The sequence below is a fragment of the Telopea speciosissima genome, chromosome 1 (genome assembly GCF_018873765.1).
Source record: "Telopea speciosissima isolate NSW1024214 ecotype Mountain lineage chromosome 1, Tspe_v1, whole genome shotgun sequence".
Classification (NCBI taxonomy): domain Eukaryota; kingdom Viridiplantae; phylum Streptophyta; class Magnoliopsida; order Proteales; family Proteaceae; genus Telopea; species Telopea speciosissima.
In genome coordinates, this window is record NC_057916.1 from 25,660,933 (window position 1) to 25,685,651 (window position 24,719).

At 37.3% G+C, this 24,719-nt stretch overlaps 3 protein-coding genes across 5 annotated transcripts in view; 2 read left to right on the forward strand and 1 right to left on the reverse strand.

Moving 5' to 3' along the window:
- Window positions 1-7,463: 7,463 nt before the first annotated feature.
- LOC122658919 (transcription factor SRM1-like) lies at window positions 7,464-9,368 on the forward strand. The gene is made up of 2 exons (XM_043854078.1): window positions 7,464-7,980; window positions 8,989-9,368. The coding sequence occupies exons 1-2, from the start codon at window positions 7,589-7,591 to the stop codon at window positions 9,329-9,331; spliced, it is 735 nt and encodes a 244-aa protein (XP_043710013.1). The 5' UTR covers window positions 7,464-7,588; the 3' UTR covers window positions 9,332-9,368.
- Window positions 9,369-10,487: 1,119 nt separating this feature from the next.
- Window positions 10,488-13,611, reverse strand: LOC122649459 (WD repeat-containing protein LWD2-like). 2 transcript variants are annotated; one of them, XM_043842641.1, is made up of 3 exons: window positions 13,606-13,611; window positions 11,949-11,954; window positions 10,488-11,585 (listed from the first exon to the last, which is right to left on the reverse strand). In XM_043842641.1, the coding sequence occupies exon 3, from the start codon at window positions 11,538-11,540 to the stop codon at window positions 10,527-10,529; it is 1,014 nt and encodes a 337-aa protein (XP_043698576.1). In that variant the 5' UTR covers window positions 11,541-11,585; window positions 11,949-11,954; window positions 13,606-13,611; the 3' UTR covers window positions 10,488-10,526. The 2 variants fall into 2 exon arrangements, with proteins under 2 accessions (XP_043698576.1, XP_043698569.1); XM_043842634.1 differs by lacking the exons at window positions 11,949-11,954; window positions 13,606-13,611 and adding an exon at window positions 13,091-13,237.
- A 5,744-nt stretch (window positions 13,612-19,355) lies between these two features.
- The window catches only part of LOC122661313 (probable UDP-N-acetylglucosamine--peptide N-acetylglucosaminyltransferase SPINDLY), a 35,342-nt gene continuing 29,978 nt past the window's right edge, over window positions 19,356-24,719 (forward strand). Inside the window, exons 1-7 of one of the 2 annotated variants that reach the window (XM_043856680.1) lie at window positions 19,356-19,464; window positions 19,671-19,741; window positions 19,891-20,327; window positions 21,321-21,482; window positions 21,595-21,770; window positions 21,852-21,927; window positions 24,023-24,151. In XM_043856680.1, coding sequence (XP_043712615.1) covers window positions 19,917-20,327; window positions 21,321-21,482; window positions 21,595-21,770; window positions 21,852-21,927; window positions 24,023-24,151 — 954 coding nt within the window. In that variant the 5' untranslated portion in view covers window positions 19,356-19,464; window positions 19,671-19,741; window positions 19,891-19,916. The remainder of the gene's footprint in view (window positions 19,465-19,670; window positions 19,742-19,890; window positions 20,328-21,320; window positions 21,483-21,594; window positions 21,771-21,851; window positions 21,928-24,022; window positions 24,152-24,719) is intronic. The other variant, XM_043856674.1, reaches the window with a different exon arrangement.

Genomic DNA, 24,719 nt, shown 5'->3' on the forward strand with positions numbered 1-24,719 from the left:
TTATTTTTGAGGGGGGGGGGGGGGTTTGAGGAAAATGCATATCAATCACACCTAATTGTAATATTAGAAGGTGACCTAACCACCCAATCATTTGTTCAAAAAACCATTATTTACTTCGCCCCTCCCCTATTGTATTGGTTCCCTATGTGCTCCAACCCATTTTGGGATGTCTAAATAATATGATTATGTTTGAGACCTTACAATAATGAAGATGATAAATTTGTGGAGTTCATTCTTCTTAGTGGATGTTCCAAGGGAGCTTTTGTTCCTACTAAAAAAATAAGGAGCCTTTCTCTGAATTTTAAAGCTAGTTTTTTCAAGAATTGAGCTTCTCTACAAAGTCCTTATCGAAAGAAAAAAAAGGGTTTCCCTACAAGGTGGGTGTAGAGAGAATCTCCTCCACAGTCACTCACATCGGTGCCATTGCATTGGATTAAGGAGAAGTATTTTCAACTTCAATTGTGCTTGGAGTGTAAAGAGGACCTAACAGTTCAATCACAAACATCATTGGTGGAGAAAGATTTTTGGGAAAATTACATGATTAGTAACTTTTGGGTTTTCATTTACAAAACTGTCCACCCTATATTTGAGTTAACAAAAATAGACAAAAACAAATTAAGGTTTACAAAACTGGACAAAATAGTGTCTTTCCCTCCCACACTCACTTTTTTATACATTTTTACCCATGTCATTGCCTTCTCGCCCAAGCATCCTCCATTCCTTGCAATCCTACCCTTGTCCCAGCCACCACCATTCTCTGCTGTCCCAAGTAATAGAGGGAAAAAAAAAAGATTTTTTCAGAGGGGAACTACCAAGGAAGGAAGAAGAGTCACTGTTTTGTCTAGTTTTGTAAAATTAAACTTGTTTTTGTCTATTTTTGTTAACTCAAACATAATAGACAGTTTTGTAAATGAAAATCCAAAAGTAGCTAATCATGTAATTTTTCCAAGATTTTTCTATTCCACGGTTGAAAGGAAACTCAATCCTTTTTTAATAATGTAAAACTTATAAAAAAAAAAGGGTAAATTACACATCACCCCCCTAATTTTCAAACAAAACTCAAATCACCCCCTGTATTAAACCCCAATATGACAAATTAGTCTCTACCGTTAGTTTTATGTTGTTAAGCAATGATGTCAACCAGTTTAATAAGTTTAAATCCCTAAACTACCCTTGACATCCAAACATAGATTTTGAAGGATAGTATTATAAATTTAATTCTAATGTTTTAGTACAAGGGTAAAATAGTTCTTTCACACCAATAACTAATAGCAGATTAACGTTGTTACTATAGAGGGGGATGGATGAATATTTTCAAAAATCAAAAGATGATTTGAGTTTCCCTTGAAAATCAGGGGGTGACGTGTAATTTACCAAAAAACAAATCAAATTAATTTTGCCAAACACGTTAAATCTTATGAGAGAAGTCCTCCCAAGTATGCCAAAAAAAAAAACAAACATGCAAAACTGTTTGTTGGGGAGGGGGGGGTAGGGGAAGTACTATAATGAAGAGAGGGTTCAGTTGTCCAATACCTTCCAAAGTTGTATGTAATTGTACATTGTGGACTCTTAAATTTTTTAACTTTTCTCTTCCAAGCTCAATGTGAAGTTGGTTGGACATTATGCAAAAGGACAATTTATTTTTATGGAAGTTAATTATGAAATTAGAGTAAGTCAAATTGCAATAGAAGCCAAGTTGTTGTCAATGGAACTCAAAAGCAGCAGATCGAGTGGGGTATCAAGTGAATGAGGTTTGGACGTGCTCTCACTTGCTCAGTGAGGTAATTCCTATTTTGAAGACCAAAGTATGCCCAAGGGATTTTCTTCCTTTTTTTTAGATATTTCTGTGATAATTTTGTATGGGAGAAAGAATGTTATTTGGGCCCATGCGGTGTGCTCTCCCTGAGCCCAAACACAGGGTCTTGTACATTCATTGATCCGTCTAAGGATTGAGGTCGGTATCAAGATATTGATATGGTATTAGCCTCAGTCAATTTTATCTCTATTTTTCATTAAAAGTTAGATTTTTTTTTTTACCATTTATAAATATAAATATTGAGTAAAATATGCATTTTTTTTATGGATATCCATTCACAGTAGGGGTGTAAGCTTGGCCCTATCGGCCCGAGACCGCCCTCAGCCCAAACAAACCTGGGTTAGATTTTTCAACCCTAAGGGTGATTTAGGGTTAAAATTTTTAGGCCCGGGGCTAGGGTCGGGCTGGGCTAGGGTTGAGGGTTTGGGCTAAACCCAGCTCAGCCCAACCATGTGTTAAGTTATGCTTTACAATTTATTGATTACATTTTACAAATTTTCTTTAGTATCAAAATATCTATTGACTTACAAAAAAAAGGCTAATTATCTATTAAACAAAAATATTTAAAATTTTAAGCTTGAGTTAAGTTTTTAATCTTAAGAAAAGTCTAATAGTCAATTGAGTATGAAACAAACCAATATCCAATCACATGTCAATCAAGGCCAACCCAACCCAACCCAGCCCGATCAGGGTCAATCAAGGCTGGGTTGGGCTTGGGTTGAGCTAAGAAGACTCAATGTTGGGCTAGGATTTTAAAAAACCCGACCCTATTTCACCCCTAGTTCACACAACCAAAAAAATTCTTCCAACAATCTTTAGGAAGATTAAAAAAAAAAAAAATGGATTTTTAATGTAGTCTGTTGGATCCTTATGTTTCGAACGAATTGCCTTTCCTAGCAATGTATAGACGTTCACTTAGTCCCATCTCTTGACTCCCTACCTAAGAATAAAATAGACGAACAAGTCCATGCTATCCTATTCTCATTGAGCTTCCACACCCAACACCCATCCTTTTCGTCAGAGGAAGTTTCTCATTTTTTGTATCTATTTCAGAATAGTTTTTTTTGTCTTGGAGGTGGGAAAACTTGTTTCAGGAGCTTTCTATCTTTCAGAAGTTCAGTCTTGTTGAGCTTCGGAGGGGGTGATTGTTGGATTAGATCGAACGAAACCAATTGATAACAATGTTTTCGAGATTGATTCGATTCAATCTCAAAAGCATTGAAAGTATAGTGCTACAGTTACTTAAGGTTAAGTGAAGGCATCAAAAACCGCATAAGCAGATAAAGCGGTTTCATTCCCTAACTTAAGGGCTACAACCTATCAACTTGAAGTGCACTCCAAAACAATGATTGAAACAACAAAATAAAGCATCGGATCCTGAAAAACAGGACCGCATAACACAACAAACCGCTAAACCATGTGGGAGAGCAAGTTTTTATGATTTTACCTTTGATCTGATACTGATACCCAGAACTAGTATCTTTCTCGGCTGATACTAATCAATCCAATCGATGCCACCGATCCTTTGCCGATATCTCATTCCATGGATCCGACACGTTTACATTTGACTGTTTTTGTTTTTGACACCCGTTCAGTCAGACTTCTTATACATACAATGGGGTCTCTGGAGTCTGCACACATGTCAAAACAAGAGTCCTCTCCATTTCCTTTGCTTTAGGTGAAACTTTTTGAATTTACCCAAAAAATAAAGTTGAGACTGGAGAGGCTTTCCAGCTCTTTGGTTCATGCTCGTAGCCCCACTTCGGTTGGTGAGTTGTTGTATGGTGATCTGGCATAACTATCTTATCCATAACGTAGTTTGACTGCTTTACGCAGCTGCTGAGCTGGGCCGACACATATCCCGTCGAACCACGTCAGTTAAAAAGTCCAACTTGATAACTATCACTGAGCTATCCAGAATTCCAGATCCCAGGTAGAGAGATCATATATCTTACCCCGGAAAAAAAAAACAAAAAGTAGAGAGATCATATATAATAATATAATCTCAATAAATATATATAGAAATAAAAAAGCTATTGGGTCAGAAACACCACTCACCTCTAGCCACTCTACCATTCGCTTTCTCATTCGAAAATAGAAATTATAAAAATCAAAATAACACAAATAGCCGGTTGCCGACCTCCAAACTATTATTCCATTATTTCACTTCACGGGATTTTGATACAGTACATCTAAGGTCCACAGTCAAAATCTGTACACCCTTAATGGAAACCTTTAAAATTAAAAAACAATAGATCAAATTACATGCACCACCCCTATAGTTTGGTCCAATTACAAGTAACCTCTTGTTGTTTAAACAATTACATGTACCTCCCATAGACTATGGTGGGGTTTTTAGAAATAAACCTAGGCTGTTAAGTTGAAACCGTTAATTGAAGCAAAAAATTCATAAATGACCATATTACCCTTCATTGGTGTAGTTTTACCATTTTACCCTTACATTACATTACTCAAACTCATCTCCTCAACCTTCTATCGTTCCAACCTCACCTTCCATCTCATCTCTTTTTTCTTCAACAGCTTGTATATATCAACTTTTCATCTCCGACGATCTGCGAAGAGTATTCTCTCCAATCCGGTGATCTTCGAGCTGTGAAATCGATGACCAACTACCACGACTTTGCAAATGCACTAATCTCTCCAATTCGTGTCTTATAACCTAAAGATCCACCAAACTGCCATCAGGGGTAAGGGATGAAGTTCAGGGCTCAAATGGTGAAGCTCTGACATTCGAATGGGACTGAGCTTGTGGTAAGAGGAATCAAGCACCCCATTTGCCTCTTCGCCAGCACTTGCAATCCCAATCTAAACCCTAACCAATAAAAATCCTATTCTGTTAATAATGACAGATTAAACATAATTGAAGAACAGTACTTGCTTTGGATTTCCAAGGAGTTGATCGTCTACATAAATTGATTGGTAATAATACAAGAGTTGACAGCACCATAGTTCTACCCATCAGATACAGATAATGTTTAGGGTTTTTGTTAACCCTCATGGATAGTACACTCGATGTTTATTTGGGTTTCATCATTGCATCCAAGATCATTTAATTAGACTTCTCTTCATGCCATACAGTACTCTATTTTGGGTATTTATTTCTTACATTGATACTTGAAATTAACTTGGATTTGACCATCAGATCCTAATTAGATTTTAAGGCACTCTTGCTCTGTTGTGAGAGGCCACTCGACACGTATTTGGTGTTCCTCCAACACCTATTGTTGTTGCTATTTAAAATCTCCTTTTTTTTATCAGAAAAATCTGCCAAAATGAAAATTTGAAATTACTTTTCATCTTATTGCTGATATCAAGTGACATTTTGGGGATTTATTGGTACTTCTTATAGGGTCATTCGACCCCAATTTAAGACAGGTCTACAATTGATCTCATTACATTTTGTGGGATGTTGGTTGCAGGAAGAAAAAAAAAATGAGATTTTAGATTTGGAGATGTAATAAGGGTAAAAATGGTGTTTAAAAATTTATCATTTTAGGCTCTCTTTGGTACATTTTTTATTTTTGATTTTTATCTATTTAACAAAAATCATTTGTGAAAGCCAATTTTGGTCAAAACATAAAAATCGTTTGGTAATCACTACACATAATAGATTGTAGACAATGAAATATGTTTGGCATACCTATATGCATAATAGTTTTTTAAAGTGAGTGGGTGGAGAGATGCCACCTTTACCCATCTTCCTTCCCAAAGCATAAACTAAGAACCGAGTTGTTGGGTATCAATCTCTTTGGATTTTCCTTATTTCATTTTTGGATTTTGGGTTTAGATCACCCATCCATTTGCAATTGAATCCCCTAAGATCCAAATCCAAAAGGTTTCTACAAATCAAAATTGAATTAGAACTGTTCATTTCCACCTAAGATCTCATTTTTATTGACACTCATTCATCTTCTGTGAAGGAAAACTACCCCCATGGCAATTCTTTAGCTGAAACGGTGAGATGGAGGTTGAAAGGACAGGTGGCAGGGGGGCTGGTTCGGCTGAAGTGCAGGTGTTGAAAGGTGATGGTATAGGTGGATCAAGTAACAGATCTGTAAACAGATCAAGAAGGTTGAGTTTGACTGCAACTCCTTATCTCTTCTATGTCATGAGGTTCCTTCTACAGCAACGGATCCTGCAACTCTCCTCCTCTCTCCGTATTCCAATCCAAGACCCAAAAAAAAACCAACTCTGAGTCCTATCGTCAAAAGAACACAGAATGAAACTACAAAGCAGAGCTACATCCTAAGCCAGACAGATCGAACAGAGAGTTGCTCAAAAAGATCTATCAAACCCTCAGAACGATTGAATCTAAACCAGATAACAGAACCAAACTCAAACACGAAGACCGATCAAACCCTCTATCTCAACACTAAATTTAGTCCACCTAAAGTAGATCATTTCTTTACAACCCACGGTTGCAGCAAATAAGTGTGTGTGTGTGCGACAACCTCATACCAGAGACTTTTTTTTTCTTTCCCAAAGTAGGAAGACCGATCTTGCAAATTGGGATAAGGTACCATTTGGATTTCATCATTACAGGCACAAATTGCTCCATGGCAGGACCAAAAAGAAATAACACAATAACATCAGGATTGAGTTTCCCTTCATCTATGGCGAAAAACGAATTCTTCATCCAGGCATTGGTATCATCAGATTGCCAAAGATTGCAGAGGGAGAGTAGTTTCATTTTTTTTTTTTTGGTGAAAGAGTAGTTGCAGGAAAAATAAGAAGATGAGGGTCGCAGGAACAAGAAGATGCGGAGGCGGATGGAGTTGCAGGAAAACAAAATGGGAAGTGACGGATGGGGACACAGCAGGACGAGGAGGAAGAAGAAGTTGGAGGAGGAGGGTCGATATTTCTAATTAAATAAGGAAATGACATTCTTACCCTTCGATTTTGTGACCTATGAGCGCGTGCTCATTAAAGTCCCTACATAAATGATCAAAAGCGATTTTTGGCCAATAATCATAAACAGCTTTTGATCTATTTTTTATTTTTGGTTTTTTTCAATCTTTTTTAAATAAAAACTGGTTCCATAAACGATACTAAACGCAACAAAAAAATGTTTTTTAAAGCAAAAATAAAAAATAAAAACTATACCAAAGATACCTTTAGTTGAAGATATGATAAGGGTAAAACTGTCTTTTAACATCTCAAAACTAACACCTCATTAACACCGTCAACCTTCATGGGTATAAATGTAATTATCTAAACAACGGGATTACTTGTAAATTTTTTTATTTTTATTTTTATGAAAGGGATTACTTGTAATTAAACCAAACTACAGGGGTGATACATATAATTTGCTCAAAACAATAGGTATAGTCAAACATAACAGCTATCAATCAAAGTCAACGACTGGACAGATGATACAGTATTGATCAGGAATTATGGAAGGAAGTTGTATGGTAGGGTTTATGGATGAGTAAGGAAACCGATTCCACCAGATAATTGCTCCCGTGAAGATAGCAATTAGCAAAATCTCCGCCGCCTTTGCCAGCCACGTGTAATGAACCAGAAATAGAAAAACGTGTTGAATTAGGACGTTCTTAACATAAATAAATCAGAGAGGTCTCGGGACAACTCAGAGAAAAGAACAGAAACAGAAACTGAAATCCCTCGACCTCTTTATAGTTTATCCCTTTAAAGCCTCAAAAGAGCTTCTTAGGAACAAGAAAGAACGCGCAAACCAACTCATCACAATCCAAACCAAACTGAAATTTAGAGGGAATCTCTGATTAATTGAAGATGTCTCAAGATGAGCCATGGAACGTGAGCAACCTTCCTTCAACTTCTGCTACTTTTTCTTCCTCTAGTTCTTGGTCTCGTGTCGATGATAAGTTGTTCGAGCAAGCTCTTGTGTTGTTTCCCGAAGAATCTCCCGATCGGTGGCATAAAATAGCAAGTCAGATCTCTGGAAAGACGCCATCGGAGGTGAAAGAACATTACGAAGCTTTAGTTTTCGATATATCGGAGATCGATTCAGGACGGATTGAGTTACCGCAGTACAAAGATGATTCGATTACTTCAAGTTGGGTTTCTGAGTGTCGGTCGAGTCAGATCTCGTTTGGACAACCAAAGTCGAAGCATTCCGAAACGGAGAGAAAGAAAGGGATCCCTTGGACGGAAGAAGAACACCGGTGAGATTACTCTTTAGTCTTCCCCTTCTTGCTCTGTTTTCACTTTTATAAATTCTTTCTTTGTTTCCTTATAATTTATTTTCTTTAAATTCGTCGGTGATCGTTTCCTGCTTCGAGATTTTTTGAGCTATAAGCTCATCTTTTACATCAGGAATCTCAATTTTTTTTTCTTTTGCGAATGCTAAAAGAGGCCTTTGTGGGAGCCAATTGTTGTCTTAGGTCAACACGCCAGGGTCGGAAGTTGAGTACTTGAGTTTGTTCCATAAAATAGAAGAATTGTTGTTGGAGATCAATTATCGTATAAATAGTAAATCTTGCTAGAAATCTTGATGCAGAAGCTCTCATTAAAGAGCTAAATCGATCAGTTGGAACCATTTAGGGCTCTGTTTCAAGCTCTGCATTCAAACTTGGACTCCAAAGCCCTTGCTGTTTAGCAGTTTAGGGTTGATCTTGGCCTGGGTATGGACTTGATTTAACTGGTTGTGTTAGATTTGGCTGGACATGACTTACCATGTATTTATCCATTCAAATAGATTCCCTATAATATATTCTACAGTAGCACATTCCACAATTAAATAATCCCCATTAATGTTTGTGACGTTTCTGGAAGTCACAAGGCAGATCTGAGTTGTTTATTTTCATGATTTTTCCTGTATAAAACCGTCTGACTCTGCTGACATATCATCTGTCCACGTGGCAAATCTAGACCATATCCTCTCTATCCAGTATTCAAAATGGACATATCATCTGTCCACATGGCAAATCTAGACCATATCCTCTCTATCCAGTATTCAAAATGGACATATCATCTGTCCACATGGCAAATCTAGACCATATCCTCTCTACCCAATATTCAAAATGGACATATCATCCGTCCCCGTGGCTAAATAAGTATCATGTGAAATTTGAAAAAGTAACATACCCTTGTGGCAATTGTACTTTTTTGTGTATTTAAAGAGCTAACTTGAAGAGGATTGCTGATTTGCATTTTTTGTGTGGTGTAAATAGGCTTTTTCTAATTGGACTGAAGAAATATGGTAAGGGTGACTGGAGGAGTATTTCAAGGAATGCGGTGGTGTCAAGAACACCCACCCAGGTGGCTAGTCATGCTCAGAAATACTATCTTCGTCTAAATTCTATGAAGAAGGAGAAGAAGAGGTCCAGTATCCATGACATAACAACAGTTGACAGTTACTCTGTTGTTCCTCCTCCTCCTCCAGCCAATGCTCCAAACTGGGTAGAGCCATCGAATGCTCCATTTCAACAAGCAATGGAAACGATGGCTACTTCAAGGCAGTTTACTGATAAAGGAGGTTTGCCTGGATATGGCCGCTATAACTTTCCCATGTAAATAATATGAGTATAATAGGTTGTTCATTTGTTCATAATGAGTATATAATCTACATTAGCTGATACATTAGGATGAATATCAAGATACGAGACTGTAAGGGACAAGAGGATGTTTTAACTTTTAAGGTCAAGAGATAGAAGGGTTTAGTGCAAATCAAAGGATGAGTTTTGTTTTAGTTCAGGTTTAGTAATGGGAACATTAAGGTTCATGTGTCATTCATTCTTCTAGAGATCATGACCATGAACTTCCTATTGTGCCTACAAGAACAGAAGATCAATAAATCATTTCATCCATTATAGTCATATTTTTCCCCCTTTTTTGGGAAAGGAAAGGTCAAAGAAATTGCGAGCAATTGTCTATGTGAATTAAATCATGCTCCGAGATTATTGTCTATTTGAATTTAATCATGCTCAGATTCAAGTCTTAAGGGTGTTCACTTTGTGCAAAAATGCAAAATTTCGAAAGTTAGACAGGTAATGACCCTTTTAATTAAATCATACTTTGAGCTTCATCAATTACCCTTCATAAAAATGGATATTTGACCGTTTACATCTTCATTCATCTCTCTCAATTATCTTAAAGCGAAAGTTGTCCTTCACCTATGTGAGAGGAAGAATCCCCTCATCATTGGTGATATGATCATGTGATAGGACTCTTGCTCTATCATCAATGTCATCCCTATTCCTTGGGATTGAAACTATCTTTCTTGCCATCCAAACTCAGCCCACAAAATATATACATATAAAATGAACTCTAGCAACCCATTGTCTTGTTTCTTCTAGAAAATCCTATTGAATCAATTATAATCACCATTTTCAAATGATCATTAGAAGACCAAGGAGTTGCCAATAGAATTTTATCTTGTTTCCTTTGATAACTCAATTTACTTGTATATCTTAAATTCCTTGTCTACTTACATCTCTTTGCTGTATATATTAGACATTGACTCAAGAACAAATTGTGTGAGCAAACAATCAATGAAACCCTTTTTCTAAGTTGGCAAAAAGGTAGTAGTCTCCTTAGACATTTATTCATGCAATGTAAGTACATGTTCAGCGTCTCTACTTCTAATTAAGTTGTAATTAGGTTGTCCAAGTGTATACATTACTATAAATCGAAATACAATTTATATCACTATAGAGCTAATTCAAGAAAATTGAGAGATTCCCTTGGAGGCTGGAGCTAGTAACTCCATTCACACCCTCAACAGTTGTAATTTATTCAAGAATGCAATTGCAATCCAATTTGGATCAAGTGAAGACCAAGTAACCTGATTGATCTCTGCTACTGAACTGTACCACATTACAGGTTCCACGTGGCCATCGTCGGACTCCGGTCGAATCCCACCGGCCGGGAGTTCCCACAATAGAGCCCTTGCATCATCTCCAACAGAGCAAAGTTGTCGCCCTGTGTGCGGTGCCCATGCGATAGAGTTAACACTTCCCTTGTGCTTTCTGAGCTCCATTAACGGGCAAGTAGGGAACCTGATGTCCAACACAACCACCTTATTACTGTCCATCCCAGCCGTGGCCATGAACCTTAGATCAGCTCTGTTCCATTCTAAACGTAACAGAGGACTCTCAGTATTGGTATTTTCATATATAATTGTTGACCTCTCTTTATCCCTCAAATCAAACACTCTAACTGAACCATCCCCTGAAACTGAAGCAAACACACCAGGAGCTCCCCAAGAGATATCGTACACCTCTTTATCGTGTGCCACCAATTGAGTGTCCACTATCTCCCTTTCTATATCCCATATCGTACATGTGGTGTCTATGCTGGAAGTTGCAACTCGGCTACAATCAAACTCAGCCCAATCAAATGAGGTAATGGGTGAGTTGAACTCACTGGTTTTGTTACTGTTGAGGAGGGATTTAAGCTCAATTCGGTCATCGTGAATCTCCCAAAGCCTTAGATAGTCACCGGATGTTGCGACGAGATCGGGGTTTGATGTGCTTTCGGAAGGAAAGAAAAGGAGTCTTGTGGGTGAGTAAGGGTGGTCGAAGACAAGGCGAGCATCGTTGGAGTAATGAGTAGTGTCTTGATTGAATTGAACGAGTTCAACCTTGTTGTTGTAATCCTCAATGAAGCTTCCAATGGCAAGGCGTGTTTTCTTATCACTGCGTACTGACCATGCTAGTGCATAGATTGGCCATTGAGCTTCATATGTGTAAATCCCTGGTTTCTTCTCCATCAGTCCTTGCATAGGGAAATTAATGGACTGGACTACAATGCATGTATCTTGGATTTTCTGCGAGTCAAAGCAAGAAAAACACCATCAAAATGGTGGTTACTGAACAATAAAAAAGATATTTTTTCTTCTCAAATGATTTTTATTTTTCTTTTAGAATGATTATACTATTATAGCACTAAAAAGAAAGGGGAAAATGATGTACACACTACTAATAGTTCACACTCTCTCACACTTTCTCTTGATCAATTTGGCTGTCCTCCAGCTGTGGCGGGAGTTTGAGGGTTCAGCCCAGCAAAACAAGGGGGGGGTTTTTGGTCATTTCATAAGTGGGACCCAACTGAGCTTCTCTTGTGAAATGACCATACCCCTCTGTTTTTGTTGGGCTGGACTCTCCAGTTCCCGCCACGATTGGAGGAGAACCAGATCCTCTCTTGATTCCCTATTTCTTCTCTTTCCTGACCATGTGGGTCTCCGTCCTGTGTGCCTATTGGTTTGACATTGTATCGGGTATGTTAGGACAATTATCCCGACAATCAAGTAAGAGTTTTGGAACTCACCCATGGTTGGCCAACCAATAACCTTGTAAAATTAGTAAAGTAGGAATCCTAATGCATGCCTATCATGGCAAGTCACGCATAGTTTTGCAGCATTTTGAACTGGTTGGGTGTGATTTTGATGAAACTTATAAACTAGGGAAGGAGGGATTTCATGTAGACATGAATTATCTATGAATTTACTAACAATTATCACTCCCAACTATCATGATTAATTTGGACCTAAGCTGCATTAATTTGAAAGATTTAGAAAAAATTATATTTTGGGGTTTTAATTACAAATAATTCATAGTTGAGGGTGGGCCTTGGTGCAATGATAAGGTTGTTCAATTGTGACCAAGTGGTCACAGAATTGAGTATGGAAACAGCCTCACTGCTAAATCACTAAAGCAGGGGTAAGGATGCATACAGTATGACCCTCCTTAGACCCCATAGTGGCGAAAATCTCGTACACTGGGTACGCCTTTTATTTACAAATAATTCAATAGATGAATAAATTTACCCATAAACCTTGGATCCCTTGAAAATGGCCTTTGCGAGCTAATAATCAGTGAATAATTCAGCAGAGAAATGATTTGGAGTATAAAATGTCATTATAAAGAGAGGTATATCATAAACTCTTGTGGGAAAATTGGTCAAATTTATAAAAACAGAAAGCATCCTAAAGATGCTCTTTCCTTTAATGTGATATGGAGCCACAGTATCACTGTTCAAGAACCGTTCTCACATGGGAACTACCATGTCCCCCGATAGGAATACTTCTCCAAAAGGAGAAAACATTAAAAAACAGAGTTTACAAACTACAGTCAAGTATAACCATTCAGAGAGTATATTTATGTATGGAGGAGCAGAAATGTGAGAAGGTCAGTGAGTGATGATTGATTTTACCAGATGCAATAAATAAGAGAGGTTCATATGAGTTTGAATAAAACAGTAAATAAAGAGTTGTAGCTCTTAGGTTATAAGTTGGGAAACAAGAAATTAAATAAAACAAACCCGAAGAAGAACATGATTAATATAGCAAATTATTCAATGATTTTGATCTCCTTCTCCCCCAACATCTCCAAAAAGCCACAGAAAGCAGCAGAGATCTAAAACATAACAGATGAAGGAAATGCAAGATATAGAGAAATGGGGAAATTGGGGAAAACTTACATTTCCTGAGCTTTTGCTTACAATAAGTTTACAACCTTATTTGATTCTTTTCTTGCTGTGCATGTGTGTGTGTGAGAGAGAGAAAGAGAACTAGAAATGGTTGGTGGTGATTTGATGAGAATGGAAGCTGAGGCACGGGGTTAACTTCCATTACTTTCTTGAGGGATCCAAGATTATATATCTTAGAGAAGGAAGGGAAGGTGTAGCTATTAGTCAAATCTCACGAGGGCTACCTGTGCTTTTGCAGGTGCAATATTTCTAGATTCCCTTTTTTATTCCCATTTGAACGATTGTCAACTTATTCCAAAATTCTCTCCGAAATCCTCCACCGCGAGCTGTCCGTCAGGACCCTACTTTCAAGACACAACAATGTGGTAAATGACCGCTTTACCCCTACTCAGGCAAGACGCTCTAGCAGGGGTAAGGCAGTCATTCCCCGCCTTGTTGTGTCTTGGTAGTAGGGTCCTGCCGGACAGCTCGACAATAGAGGATCAGGGTCCAAAGAAGATAAAAGTGTATGTGAGGTGGGCTATACGACGACCGTACACTGGCAGCATGTCTGGAGTGGCTTTGGGCCAAAAGGTAAGTAGGGCCTAGCCCGGCTCAATTTGGATCACCACTGACTATATGTGACAGATTAGCTAATTAGGGTCCAAGAAAGAGTTTAGAAAAAAAGAAAAAAGGGTTGCCAATTAGCCCGTCTTTCCTCATTGGTTCATTTGTTCTACCTATTAATTCATTGGAACCGATTTATAAGATAACAAAGTCTTGCAACTTGTTGCATTTTTTATTCATTCTCAGTTACCTTTCTAACCAGTGTAAGTCTTTACTGATGATACCGTTTTATGCACCGTCATTAATTAGTATAACTTTAATAGTATAAGGAGAACCCTCTCCCCCTTAAATAATCGAGAAAATCCTTATCTATTTTCAATGCTCCCCTTATCCATTCTTTTTATAAATCATTTCTCTCCTCACCTTTGAAGTTTGAAAATGCACAAATTGTCAATGATGTCAAAATGAGAAAAAATAGAGATTTAAAAAAGGACCAAGTTTCCATTCACCGAGGGGCATGAGAGGACGGGAATGGATAACAAAAGGGAATTTTGGATCATACTAAAACCCTAGGAAGAGTTTGTGAACCCTATGATGGTGGGTGAACTGTTGTCTTCTATGAGTGGAGGAAAACTTTGTCCTTTAAAATTTTTTTTTTATATTCACCTACACCAATGTTGGTGGAATCTATAAAGTTCACCTTAGTGTATGTAATTAGGTTTAAAGCAAGATTCATGGGTTTAAAAAATTGCATGAATGTCACGAATCTCATATTAAATTTTCTACAACTTTGGATACACTTTATAGTCATATATATCACATGCTCATTTGGATTAGAATTTTACATTGATATGGGTAGGAATCTTTATAATGCAAACTAAAATGTCTGGCAAGCGGAAAATTGAATAATTCATAATCTTAAAAGGACACTAATCTTGGTGAATGTAATCAAATCACTCAACCTAATAAATATTAATTTTTTTATTTATTGGGAAGAACCCCACATTCAACCCTCTCAAGATAAGTTTCCCTTGATCGAATTTAGATTTTTGCCATGTTGTAAAATGATGTGACAATCTTGACGATCTAGATAGTTCACTTGTCAAATTTAATACTCAAATTCAACCATATACTCCCTCAAGTCTTAGCACGCATCCCCCTCTATGTCCATGCATGTCTATAGTACTTTGATCACAGTGGTGCACTCTTCCATAGCCATGCATTTTCAAAACTCTTGTTTCCACTTGCCAAACTCTGTTGTACTGAACTCGACAATAACTAGGAAATCTATGGATGTATCCATCCACAAATTTTGGGCTTCATCTAGCATGCGACATGGCAGAATTTTTGGGTTGACTAGATAACCTTATCTAGTCAACTTTAGTAGATTATTTTATGGAGAAATGTTTCCTGTGGGGAGTGTACAACCCACGTCGAGACACAAAGAGGGGTAAAATGATCTCCCACCCCCAATGAAAGGCAGAAATGACAGTCCGCCTGATGCTTCCATAGACACCCTCATTGGCCCTCACGTATAGGGGTCATGCTCCCCCACAAGAAACACTTCCTCTATTTTATTTAAACCTCATTCCTCTCATCACCTTTAAAAAAAAAGTTCAACGTTAACATATGGTGAGCCAAACGACTGAGGTGGCGCACATATATTGACACAAAGTAATTCAAGTTTAAGAAACAAGTCAAATAACCTGTCTAACTTATGGATAGACAGCCAAAACAATCATCCACATGATAGAAAATCATGGCTCATATCCATGGAAATGGGCTTTTTTGAACAGGCTCTATGGGCCATGAAGAGAACCCTCCCTCCCTTTGAATTTTAATGTATGAAAATATATGCTGAAATTCATCTATGTTAACCTAATTAATAAGGTATTAAAATCTTCTTTTTTTTGGTATTATAAGAACACTACATTTTTTTTTTAATTTTATCAGTACCTACTTTATAGAAAGGACGGGGGGGGGGGGGTAAGGGGCCCTAGAGACTCAAACTTGATACTTCATGGTGAGCATGGCTTAGATCAACACAGCTTCATCAACTACACTAGGCAGCTGTTATTTGAGTACTATATCTTGCTTGTTTAAACTGAAAGGAAAATTTATGATACGTATGTGATTAATATTGTTTTTTTTTTTGGGTGCGAGTGATTAATATTGTTTAAGTACATTGACGTATACCGATTTAATTTTACCTCTTAAACGTTAACTATACACCATAAATGTTGTGTAGATATTTAATGATCTTTAAGCTTGAATTAATGCTACTGGTTGGGGCTTGATAAAGTGATCCAATGAATGCATTCTAAAGCCATATTTTTTCTATTTTTTCATTTCATAATGCATTCTAGATCCATAATCTATTCCAAAATTCATATCAAACACAGCCAAATTTTAAGTTGTTTACTTAGAGAGAGAGGTAGAAGAAGAAAAAGAATAAGAACAGTTTTAGGTCGGTTTTGTGCCAGTTTATCCCATCCAATCATTTTTGCATTGAAGTGAATCAACCACAAATGTTATCTTCACTTACTACATTGGTTGGCTAAGTGATGATGGGCTTACAAAGTTTCCCCAATTAAACTAACTCTGCGTGAAATTAAATTTCTCCCGTGTCCTTAAAAAGTCGGGAATAAGGAAATGCATTCCAACAATGATGCATCCTGCTGGACTGCACCTTCTTAGTCTAACTATATAGCCCATTCATGGTGCTCTTTATGCCAACTATTTTCCATTTATTGACTATGAGCTGTAGAGTGAAGAGGTCTAGCATAGGCCATATATTCCATTAAATCATAGTTAAATTAAGGGATAAGGTTTTCCGCACCGCCAATGTAGGGAATCTCCCACATCACGCCAGTCATGGGTATGGGAAACAATTTCATTAACAAGGACCCAATTAAGGGTGTCAAAATGCAATCGAAATCGAATTTTCGGAACTGGAACTGGAACTGCTTGTTTACGATCGAACTTAATCGAATCGAAAAAAAAATGATCCGATCTTGATTTCGTATATTCCTTTCCTGGTTCGATTTTGGTTTCAAAACAAAAAAATATCATGAACCAAATAGAAACCGTATAAAAAATGTTTTATAGTTGATGATTTTTTTTAAATAGAGAATGATGTTGTGGAGACACTGAAGAATAATATAAGGCATAGTTAAATTTTTTTTTCTTTCTTAACTACTTAACATTATGTTTCGTTTTTCTTTAATCCTTACCTATATTTTAGTCATTTTTCATAGTTACCATGATCAACCATAGTGGAGTTCTTGGGTTCAAGCCTCCTGGTTCACACTTTCATTAAAAAAAAGTTTCCTGGTTCACACCTTCCCTCCCCCTTAGAATATAATAGAATAGAACCTATAAAAAAAATAATAATAAGATGGAGTTTGAAAATCGTAAAAAATCAAGAGGAGGATTGTAAAGGTGTTGGTTGTACATATCTTGTAGTTTTTAGGCTCCCATCACAAATAATTGGATATGTAGAAAAAAAAAACTCAATAGAAAATACTTTAACGCTGTGTTTATTTGGTATGCATTTTTTTAGAATAGATTATGGGTCTAGAACACATTCTGAAACCCAATTCTTTTTTCTGTTTTTTGCTTCAAAATGTGTTCTAGATCCAAAATTCACCCCGATAATGTATATCAAATATAACCTTAGTATCCAAATTGGTACATGATAACACATTGTTGACATTTATGATATTTTAAGAAATATTTTAATTTTTTGAGAGAAGAGTTTTTTCACTTACCAATACTTGATCCTTGGTTTCCAAGGGTACCACACAAAATTTTTGACCATTGGAGCAACCAAGGGTATTGGTTACTTTTTTTTCTTTCTATTTGTAACCCTAAATAATAATATAAACATATAATTTTGAGATAGACAAATCAATATCCAAATTTGTATCCAAAAAAGTAATTAATTAAATGAGTACAAATTTGGGTTAAATTTGGATTTTCTCCAAAAGTTAGACTACTCTCTCTCTTGTATTGATCTATCAACATAAACCCTCTTGGTTCTCTCGACCCAATGTTCTCAATACTAATTTTTCTTTCATTTTTATTTTTTTTAATATATTATACATAACTTATTTCTTCCCCCATTTCTTGTTGATTGTGCGGTTTTCAATGTTAGTTTCATAGGTTTTTTTTACCTTTGTAGCCATTCTCATATACGAGAAGAAGAATTTTACTTCTTTGCATACCTCAACTTATAAGGTTAGAAAGAGGATTTGAGTTCTTCCCTACCTTGATTTTGGCATATTGCTTTGAGGGTTAAACAAGTGGGACATTTCAATATCCCATGGATGATCTACCCAATCTAATTTAACAGAGTAGACCCAAAGAAAGTTTATAAGATGGTTGATGAGGGAACCTCGAAAGGACACCCATTGTCTACAACAAGTGCATGCAATCATTTCTTTTCATTGTAAGCTAGCATGACTGCATTTACCCAATTATTATCACGAGATCATTGATGGATGATTTCTCTAAACCTATTTGTGATTTTTAGTTTATTTCAATTTATAATAAACAAACATAAGGTTCGTAAATTATACGAAACACTTGTAAAAAACGAAATATATCAAATAAATACAAATAGAAATCATACCAAAAAGAACGTAAGTTGATGTATACTATAACTTCAAAACATGATAATGAAAATTGAAATATGCCTAAAAAAATTAATTACAAAGATAAATCTGAATGCAATAGTTCCCTTTTATCTAGTTTTACCAAAAGATAAATAGGGCCTGGGGGGGTGGATTATATATATATCTAAAATCTTGAAGAAAATATTCTTTCACCCAGAGTGAAGAAAATACGCACTTATCTAGGATCATTATTACTCATCTTATTTGTTGAGGTTTAAAATATCCTCCATTATTTCTATGACATCAACAAAAACCATTGATGGTTGGTTGAGGAAAATTCGATCTTATTATTTTTTTTTAGTTGAATTTTCTATAAAGGAGAATTTGCTATAAAGAAACTCCAGTATAAAAATGAACAAAAATATGCCATATTTGGTTGGTTACAACATACAACAAGGACCAAACAGAGGAGGTCACTTTCAAATTAAACCCACGAGGTTTTAGAGGAGATATAGGGTTTACAGATTGGAATCAGTACCAGAATCGGTAGCCGCCGATCCGAATGAATGGTACGAACGTAAATTTGTGTATAAATAGAGTCATTCTGTGAATGGACTCTAATATATATGCGTTCGTAAGTAACGGACACAGGAGCCGTAAGCGTTAAGACATCAAAGATAAAAAAAACTCAGGGTGTCAGAGGGAGTGGAGCTGCGGCGGGCCGCGGGAGTCGTGAGTCGTGAGAGTGACTCAGACTTGAATCATCCAATGGCCCAGATTTCCTGTACCACATCTCGCGCCCAAACCCCTTCCCATCTCTCTCTCCATTCGCGAGTGAGAGAAGAGTAACAGCATAATAATACAGTCTCTCTTTCCCCCTCTCGACCAGACCCTCTCCTGCCCACACACACACAAAAGCGCTCCTTTTTGAGGGCTTTGGTTCTGGTGAAAGAAAGCCTCGTACCAGTTCTGTTCATCCTTGCTACGCCCACTCCTTGCAGCGCTGGCAGAAGCATCGCCCCATGTGCTCCTACATTCAGCTCATCGTCCTCAAATGTGAGTTTCTAATCCCTAATCTTCTCTTTTCTTATTTTTATCACCTTCTTACCCCAATCCCCTCGTTGTCTCCAATCGAATCTGATTTCTTGTTTTCACTTCGACTCAGAAGATCTCCCTCTCTCTATTTTGTCTCATTTCACGACTCGGCATTTTTAATATTTACTCTTTGTTAGTGATGTTCGTTGAGTAGAGATTTTCTGCAGGAATTGTGATCACAGAGTGCGGTTTTTGCTGTGTTCCGGAGTTCCGATTACAGAGAAGTAGCTCCAAAGTCGTAGTTCGTTATCGGAATCATTCTATCGCTTTTAGAATTTAGTTCCCCCCCACCCCTCCCCTATTTCAGTTCAGTGAAGTTGAACTGCAGTTGTATGGTTCATGTAACTATTGAAGGTCTAAACTTTTATCACTTGATGCTTTGGTTAGGAATCTGGGATCAAGGATTCGAGTTGATGGCGTGGAAGGAGACCGATGGTGCTAATGGCAGAGAGAGAGACGCCACTGGTGATAATGGCTGCTTGAAAGGACGACGTTCTTCTACTGATAGGAATGGTTCTCCTCTATCCATCTCTCCCGCACAGAAGAAATTCGAAGGGAAAAATTCTCTGTCTTATGCCAACATCCTTCGCTCCAGAAATAAGTTTGTCGATGCTCTTGCTATCTATGAGAGCGTCTTGGCCCAGGATAGTGAGAACGTTGAAGCTCACGTAGGCAAGGGAATCTGCCTTCAGATGCAGAACATGGGTCGTCTTGCTTTTGAGAGTTTCGCAGAAGCCGTTAGGCTCGACCCACAAAATGCTTGCGCTCTCACTCATTCTGGTATTCTTTACAAGGATGAAGGTCACCTGATGGAGGCTGCTGAGGTATGCCCTCCACAACGGGCTTATTGTGTCATCACCCATTTAATATTTTGACTGACAGATATTTTGTTACAATGAATTCCGTAATGCATTAACCAATGACAAAAAAATGCCAAGAAAGTGGCTTAAGCATCGGGGGTGGAGGTGGGAAGCCATTGGGTAAATGTTTAAACCAACTCCCTTTTCTAATCAGATATAGATAGTGGGTTTTGCAATTCATTTGACCAAAAACCTATTTAGCATTGATTCTTGTAAAGGAGTGGAATACAATTCTTTTATGTGAGGTGGATCATTAGAGTGAGGGTGGACCTTTGCGCAATGGTAAGTTTGCCCCATTCCGATATAGTGGTCGCGGGTTCAAGTCGGGAAACGGCCTCTCCGCAAAGCGGGGGTAAGGCTGTGCATATTATGACCCTCCCCAGACCCTGCAGTGGTGGGAGCCTCGTGCACTGGGTATGCCCTTTTGAGGTGGATCATTAGAGGCTACCAGCCAATGCTTTTGTTTTTTTTCCTTTATCCTTCGTGTTTTAATAATTAACCTTCATTGGCCCCTGATTTTGGGGTTTACTTACTGGTAAGAAATTTTTATAGGGAAGATATGATGATGCGTGTATACACATTCTTATTGCTTGATGTACAACAAAACCCATTGATGACTTTGGATAGAACTCTTTGGCCTATCTGCTTGTATAAAGATGCCTTCTTTCATTTTTTGTTATTAAAAAACAAGACTTTGATTTGGTGACTCCTATCTAGGGAGACCTGCAAGCTTGTTCTAGTGATCAATGGAATGCTGATTACTCACATTGTTAGTAATTCATTGTTTGTACGGCTGCACCACCAAATGTCATGTAGGATATTGTAATTCTTTACATTCCAATCTGCTTACTTCAAGTTATGATCTATGATTTTCGGCACATTACCTTTCACAGTGGTTTGCAAGTTATTTTCTTATCCAGTGTGCAACTCTCATCTTATCAAGTTTTCTTTCTACAGTCATATCAGAAGGCTTTAAGAGCAGATCCATCATATAAACTAGCTTCCGAATGTCTAGCAATTGTCGTGACAGATATTGGAACCAGATTAAAACTGACTGGCAGTACACAGGAGGGAATCCAAAAGTACACTGAAGCTCTTAAAATAGACCCCCACTATGCTGTAATCTCATGATCCCTGCCATCCTCTTTATCTTGATGCTGCGTGTGTGTATTCTATTATCCTCTTCACTTGAAGATTTAAATTTTATTATGTTGAGTTTTTTAACATGCAGCCTGCCTATTATAACCTTGGGGTTGTTTATTCGGAGATGATGCAATATGATATGGCTCTTAGTTGCTATGAGAAGGCTGTACAGCAGAGACCTATGTATCCTGAGGCATATTGTAACATGGGGGTCATCTATAAAAACCGTGGGGATTTGGAGTTAGCTATTGCTTGCTATGAGAGGTACTCTTGTTGTTAGTTGTCTTGTTGGGTTTATGGGCAATGTATGTTGACTGATATCTGATCTCTTTTGTTCTGTACCAGGTGTTTGGCTGTGTCACCAAACTTTGAGATTGCAAAGAATAATATTGCAATTGCCTTGACAGACTTGGGAACAAAGGTGGGTTTCCATTTTCAGTGGGTCCTCTTTGACCTTTTCAGTATTTTAAATCCTGGTGTCATAATTTCCGAAACTTGTATTTTGTGTAATATTATAGTTAGATGATGTAATTTTGCTTGGTGTATGTTATACACTATTACTATGTTCATTCTTGGTTGTTGCATTAGGCCGTTAGTGCTTTTAATTTTTCAAAGGTAGTGCTGCACTGCTGCTCTCCATAGTCCACACTCCATGGCCTTGTATGAATGGATTTTTTTTAATCTTTCATCTCTTCACCAATGGGTTTGTGGAAAGTTCTTGAACATTTGTGTTTCAAGTTTTCGAATTTTGACGAGTCCAATCAGCATAGTTGTCAAGGCATCACCTTGGTGACCAGTCATGCTATGTGAGAGTATGCCTAGACCTAGAAATTCAATTTTTGACCTGGTTTAAGTTGGCCCTATTTCATACCAAACCAAACTGATTGCAGTTCTAGCTATTGTTGGTTAACTTGGGAGTTGGGACTTGGGAATGATAATTCTGAGTCCATGGTTCTATTTAATCGACATGAATCAACACTTTGGATTCATTTGGAGTTTGTAATTGCTGGATTTCCCAGTGTATTGTATGCTCTTTGCCATTCTTCTGAGGAGATTCTTTCTGGCCTTTTCAAGTCATTGTCTTGTAGGGATTAGGGAACTACTTTGTTATGTACAACCTTGTGAAAACTGGTTGAACTGCACTAGATTACTAGTCTTCTCTCTCTATCTCTTTTCTGATATATTCTATTAATGTAAAAATAAGGTGGGAGTGGAAGCTGTGAAAACAACTCCAGAAGTGAATATAGATAGTAGAGAGGAAGGCCCCTATTATAACAAAAAAATACCCCCCTTTTGGGGCCTTGTAAAGCATAGTGAGGTTTTTTGTTCTGTTTGTGCATATTGTTAGGGTGTTACCTTTTCATTTTGTTCATTATTCATCACTATCCCCCCCAAACCAAAACATAAATAGGAGGTCACAGCCTCATTGATTGGATATTTCTCTCAGTCCTCAAATTAATGCTCTGATCTCTGACAGTGCATCCAATCCTTGAATCAAATTTCTGAGAATATGCTCTAAAGAAGGCCACTCTATGGGTTAAGAGTATGTTTGAGATAAACTGAATTGACTTGGACAATTAAAAACTTCAAATCCTCTTGGATCAAGCATTGAAGGTGTTTCTGTTGTTCACCATCCTTTATTTTTTACTCAGTAAAGCTAGGAGTCCATGTTTGTGTACCAAGGATCCAAGTTTCGGGTTTCAACCCTGCGATCGAAACATGGTCGAAACCTCGAGGTCCAGAAAACGGTTTTTTGATTTTTTTTTGGGGTGCTTTATTTTTACCATTTATACCTATTCCATGAATTAGTTTCATCCCGCCCCTATACACTAGCCCTAATATAAACATTGACCACATATAATTTAGTTACTGGAAATGTAAATATGCAATTAAAACAATAAAAAAATACATTAAGTTTGGGAAATACAAGTATCTAACACTCACCACTCAAAACTAACCCTATTTTGTTTTTTAAAAAAATTTGTTATGGGAAAATCATATTGTTAAACCAGAAAATTCATAAATAATTTAACAACCTCAAAAATAATCCGACTCCGTGAAGTCGTAGATCGGACCATTCTATGTAACATATAACAATTGAAACAAAGCTACAATGCCTATGTACTAATTCCTCAAAAAATTTGGTTTGGGGAGAAAAACCATTAGCTTCAAGCTCCAATCATACAAATCCAAGTTGTAGAGGGATTGAATGAGTAGAAGAATGCAAAAAAGTGGGAGGAAATCAACTTATTTGGCAAAAAATTGCAATTTTTTTTTCTTGCAAAATACCTAGGAGTAGTGTCGAAACCTGTGAAACAAGGAGGTCTCGTTCAATCGAATCCTCTGAATTATATCTATGGTTCGATCATGAATTTGTACAATAGTTTATCTGTCCTAGACACTTAAGGTTTAGACAATTAGACATGATTTAACTCTGCTTTGTCTTCTTAGTTCTGGAGTGAGCGTTTACTTTCCTGAGTACTGAATTTGGCTTCAACTGGTTTCTGTCTATTCAGGTCAAACTGGGGGGAGACATGAATCAAGGTGTGGCGTACTACAAGAAGGCTTTGTATTACAATTGGCACTACGCAGATGCAATGTATAATCTTGGTGTTGCATATGGTGAAAGCCTTAATTTTGATAAGGTGAGTTCTTCACAGAAGATCAGTAGACCCTCCGATGTAACTGAAGATCGCTCCCCATCGTACATATAAGATTACAAGATTCTAAATTCAGTTGGGAACATGCTGATTCAAATAAAGATAAACTAAACAACTGATCAGCAAGCTAGCTTTAATTCAATAGTAATAAAAACTGATAAACTTCCCTAAACAAATTGTTATGCAATCTGGTAACTTTTCAGCTGTCAGGCATTGAGAGTTCCAGTCTGGTCAATACTGATAATCTCCTCTTTTGCAGAATCAACAGTATTATTGATTCTTTTGCTGAGTTTGAAGTAGATCCACTCCTTGGGTTATGGATTTTGGATGTAAACTAACCTTGGCTTGTGGACTTTGGATGTAAACTAGCGCTAAACCAAATCTTTAAGATTCTTGGAAAATGTATGGTCTACATCAAAGGTTCACATGCAAATTACACAGTGAACAAGCCCAAGGATAAAGATTGATTGAAAAACTGGGCTTTTTAAAAATGCGATGGATGGTAAAAGAAAAGAAGGAACAAAAATAACTACCTAAAAGTAGAAAGAATAGC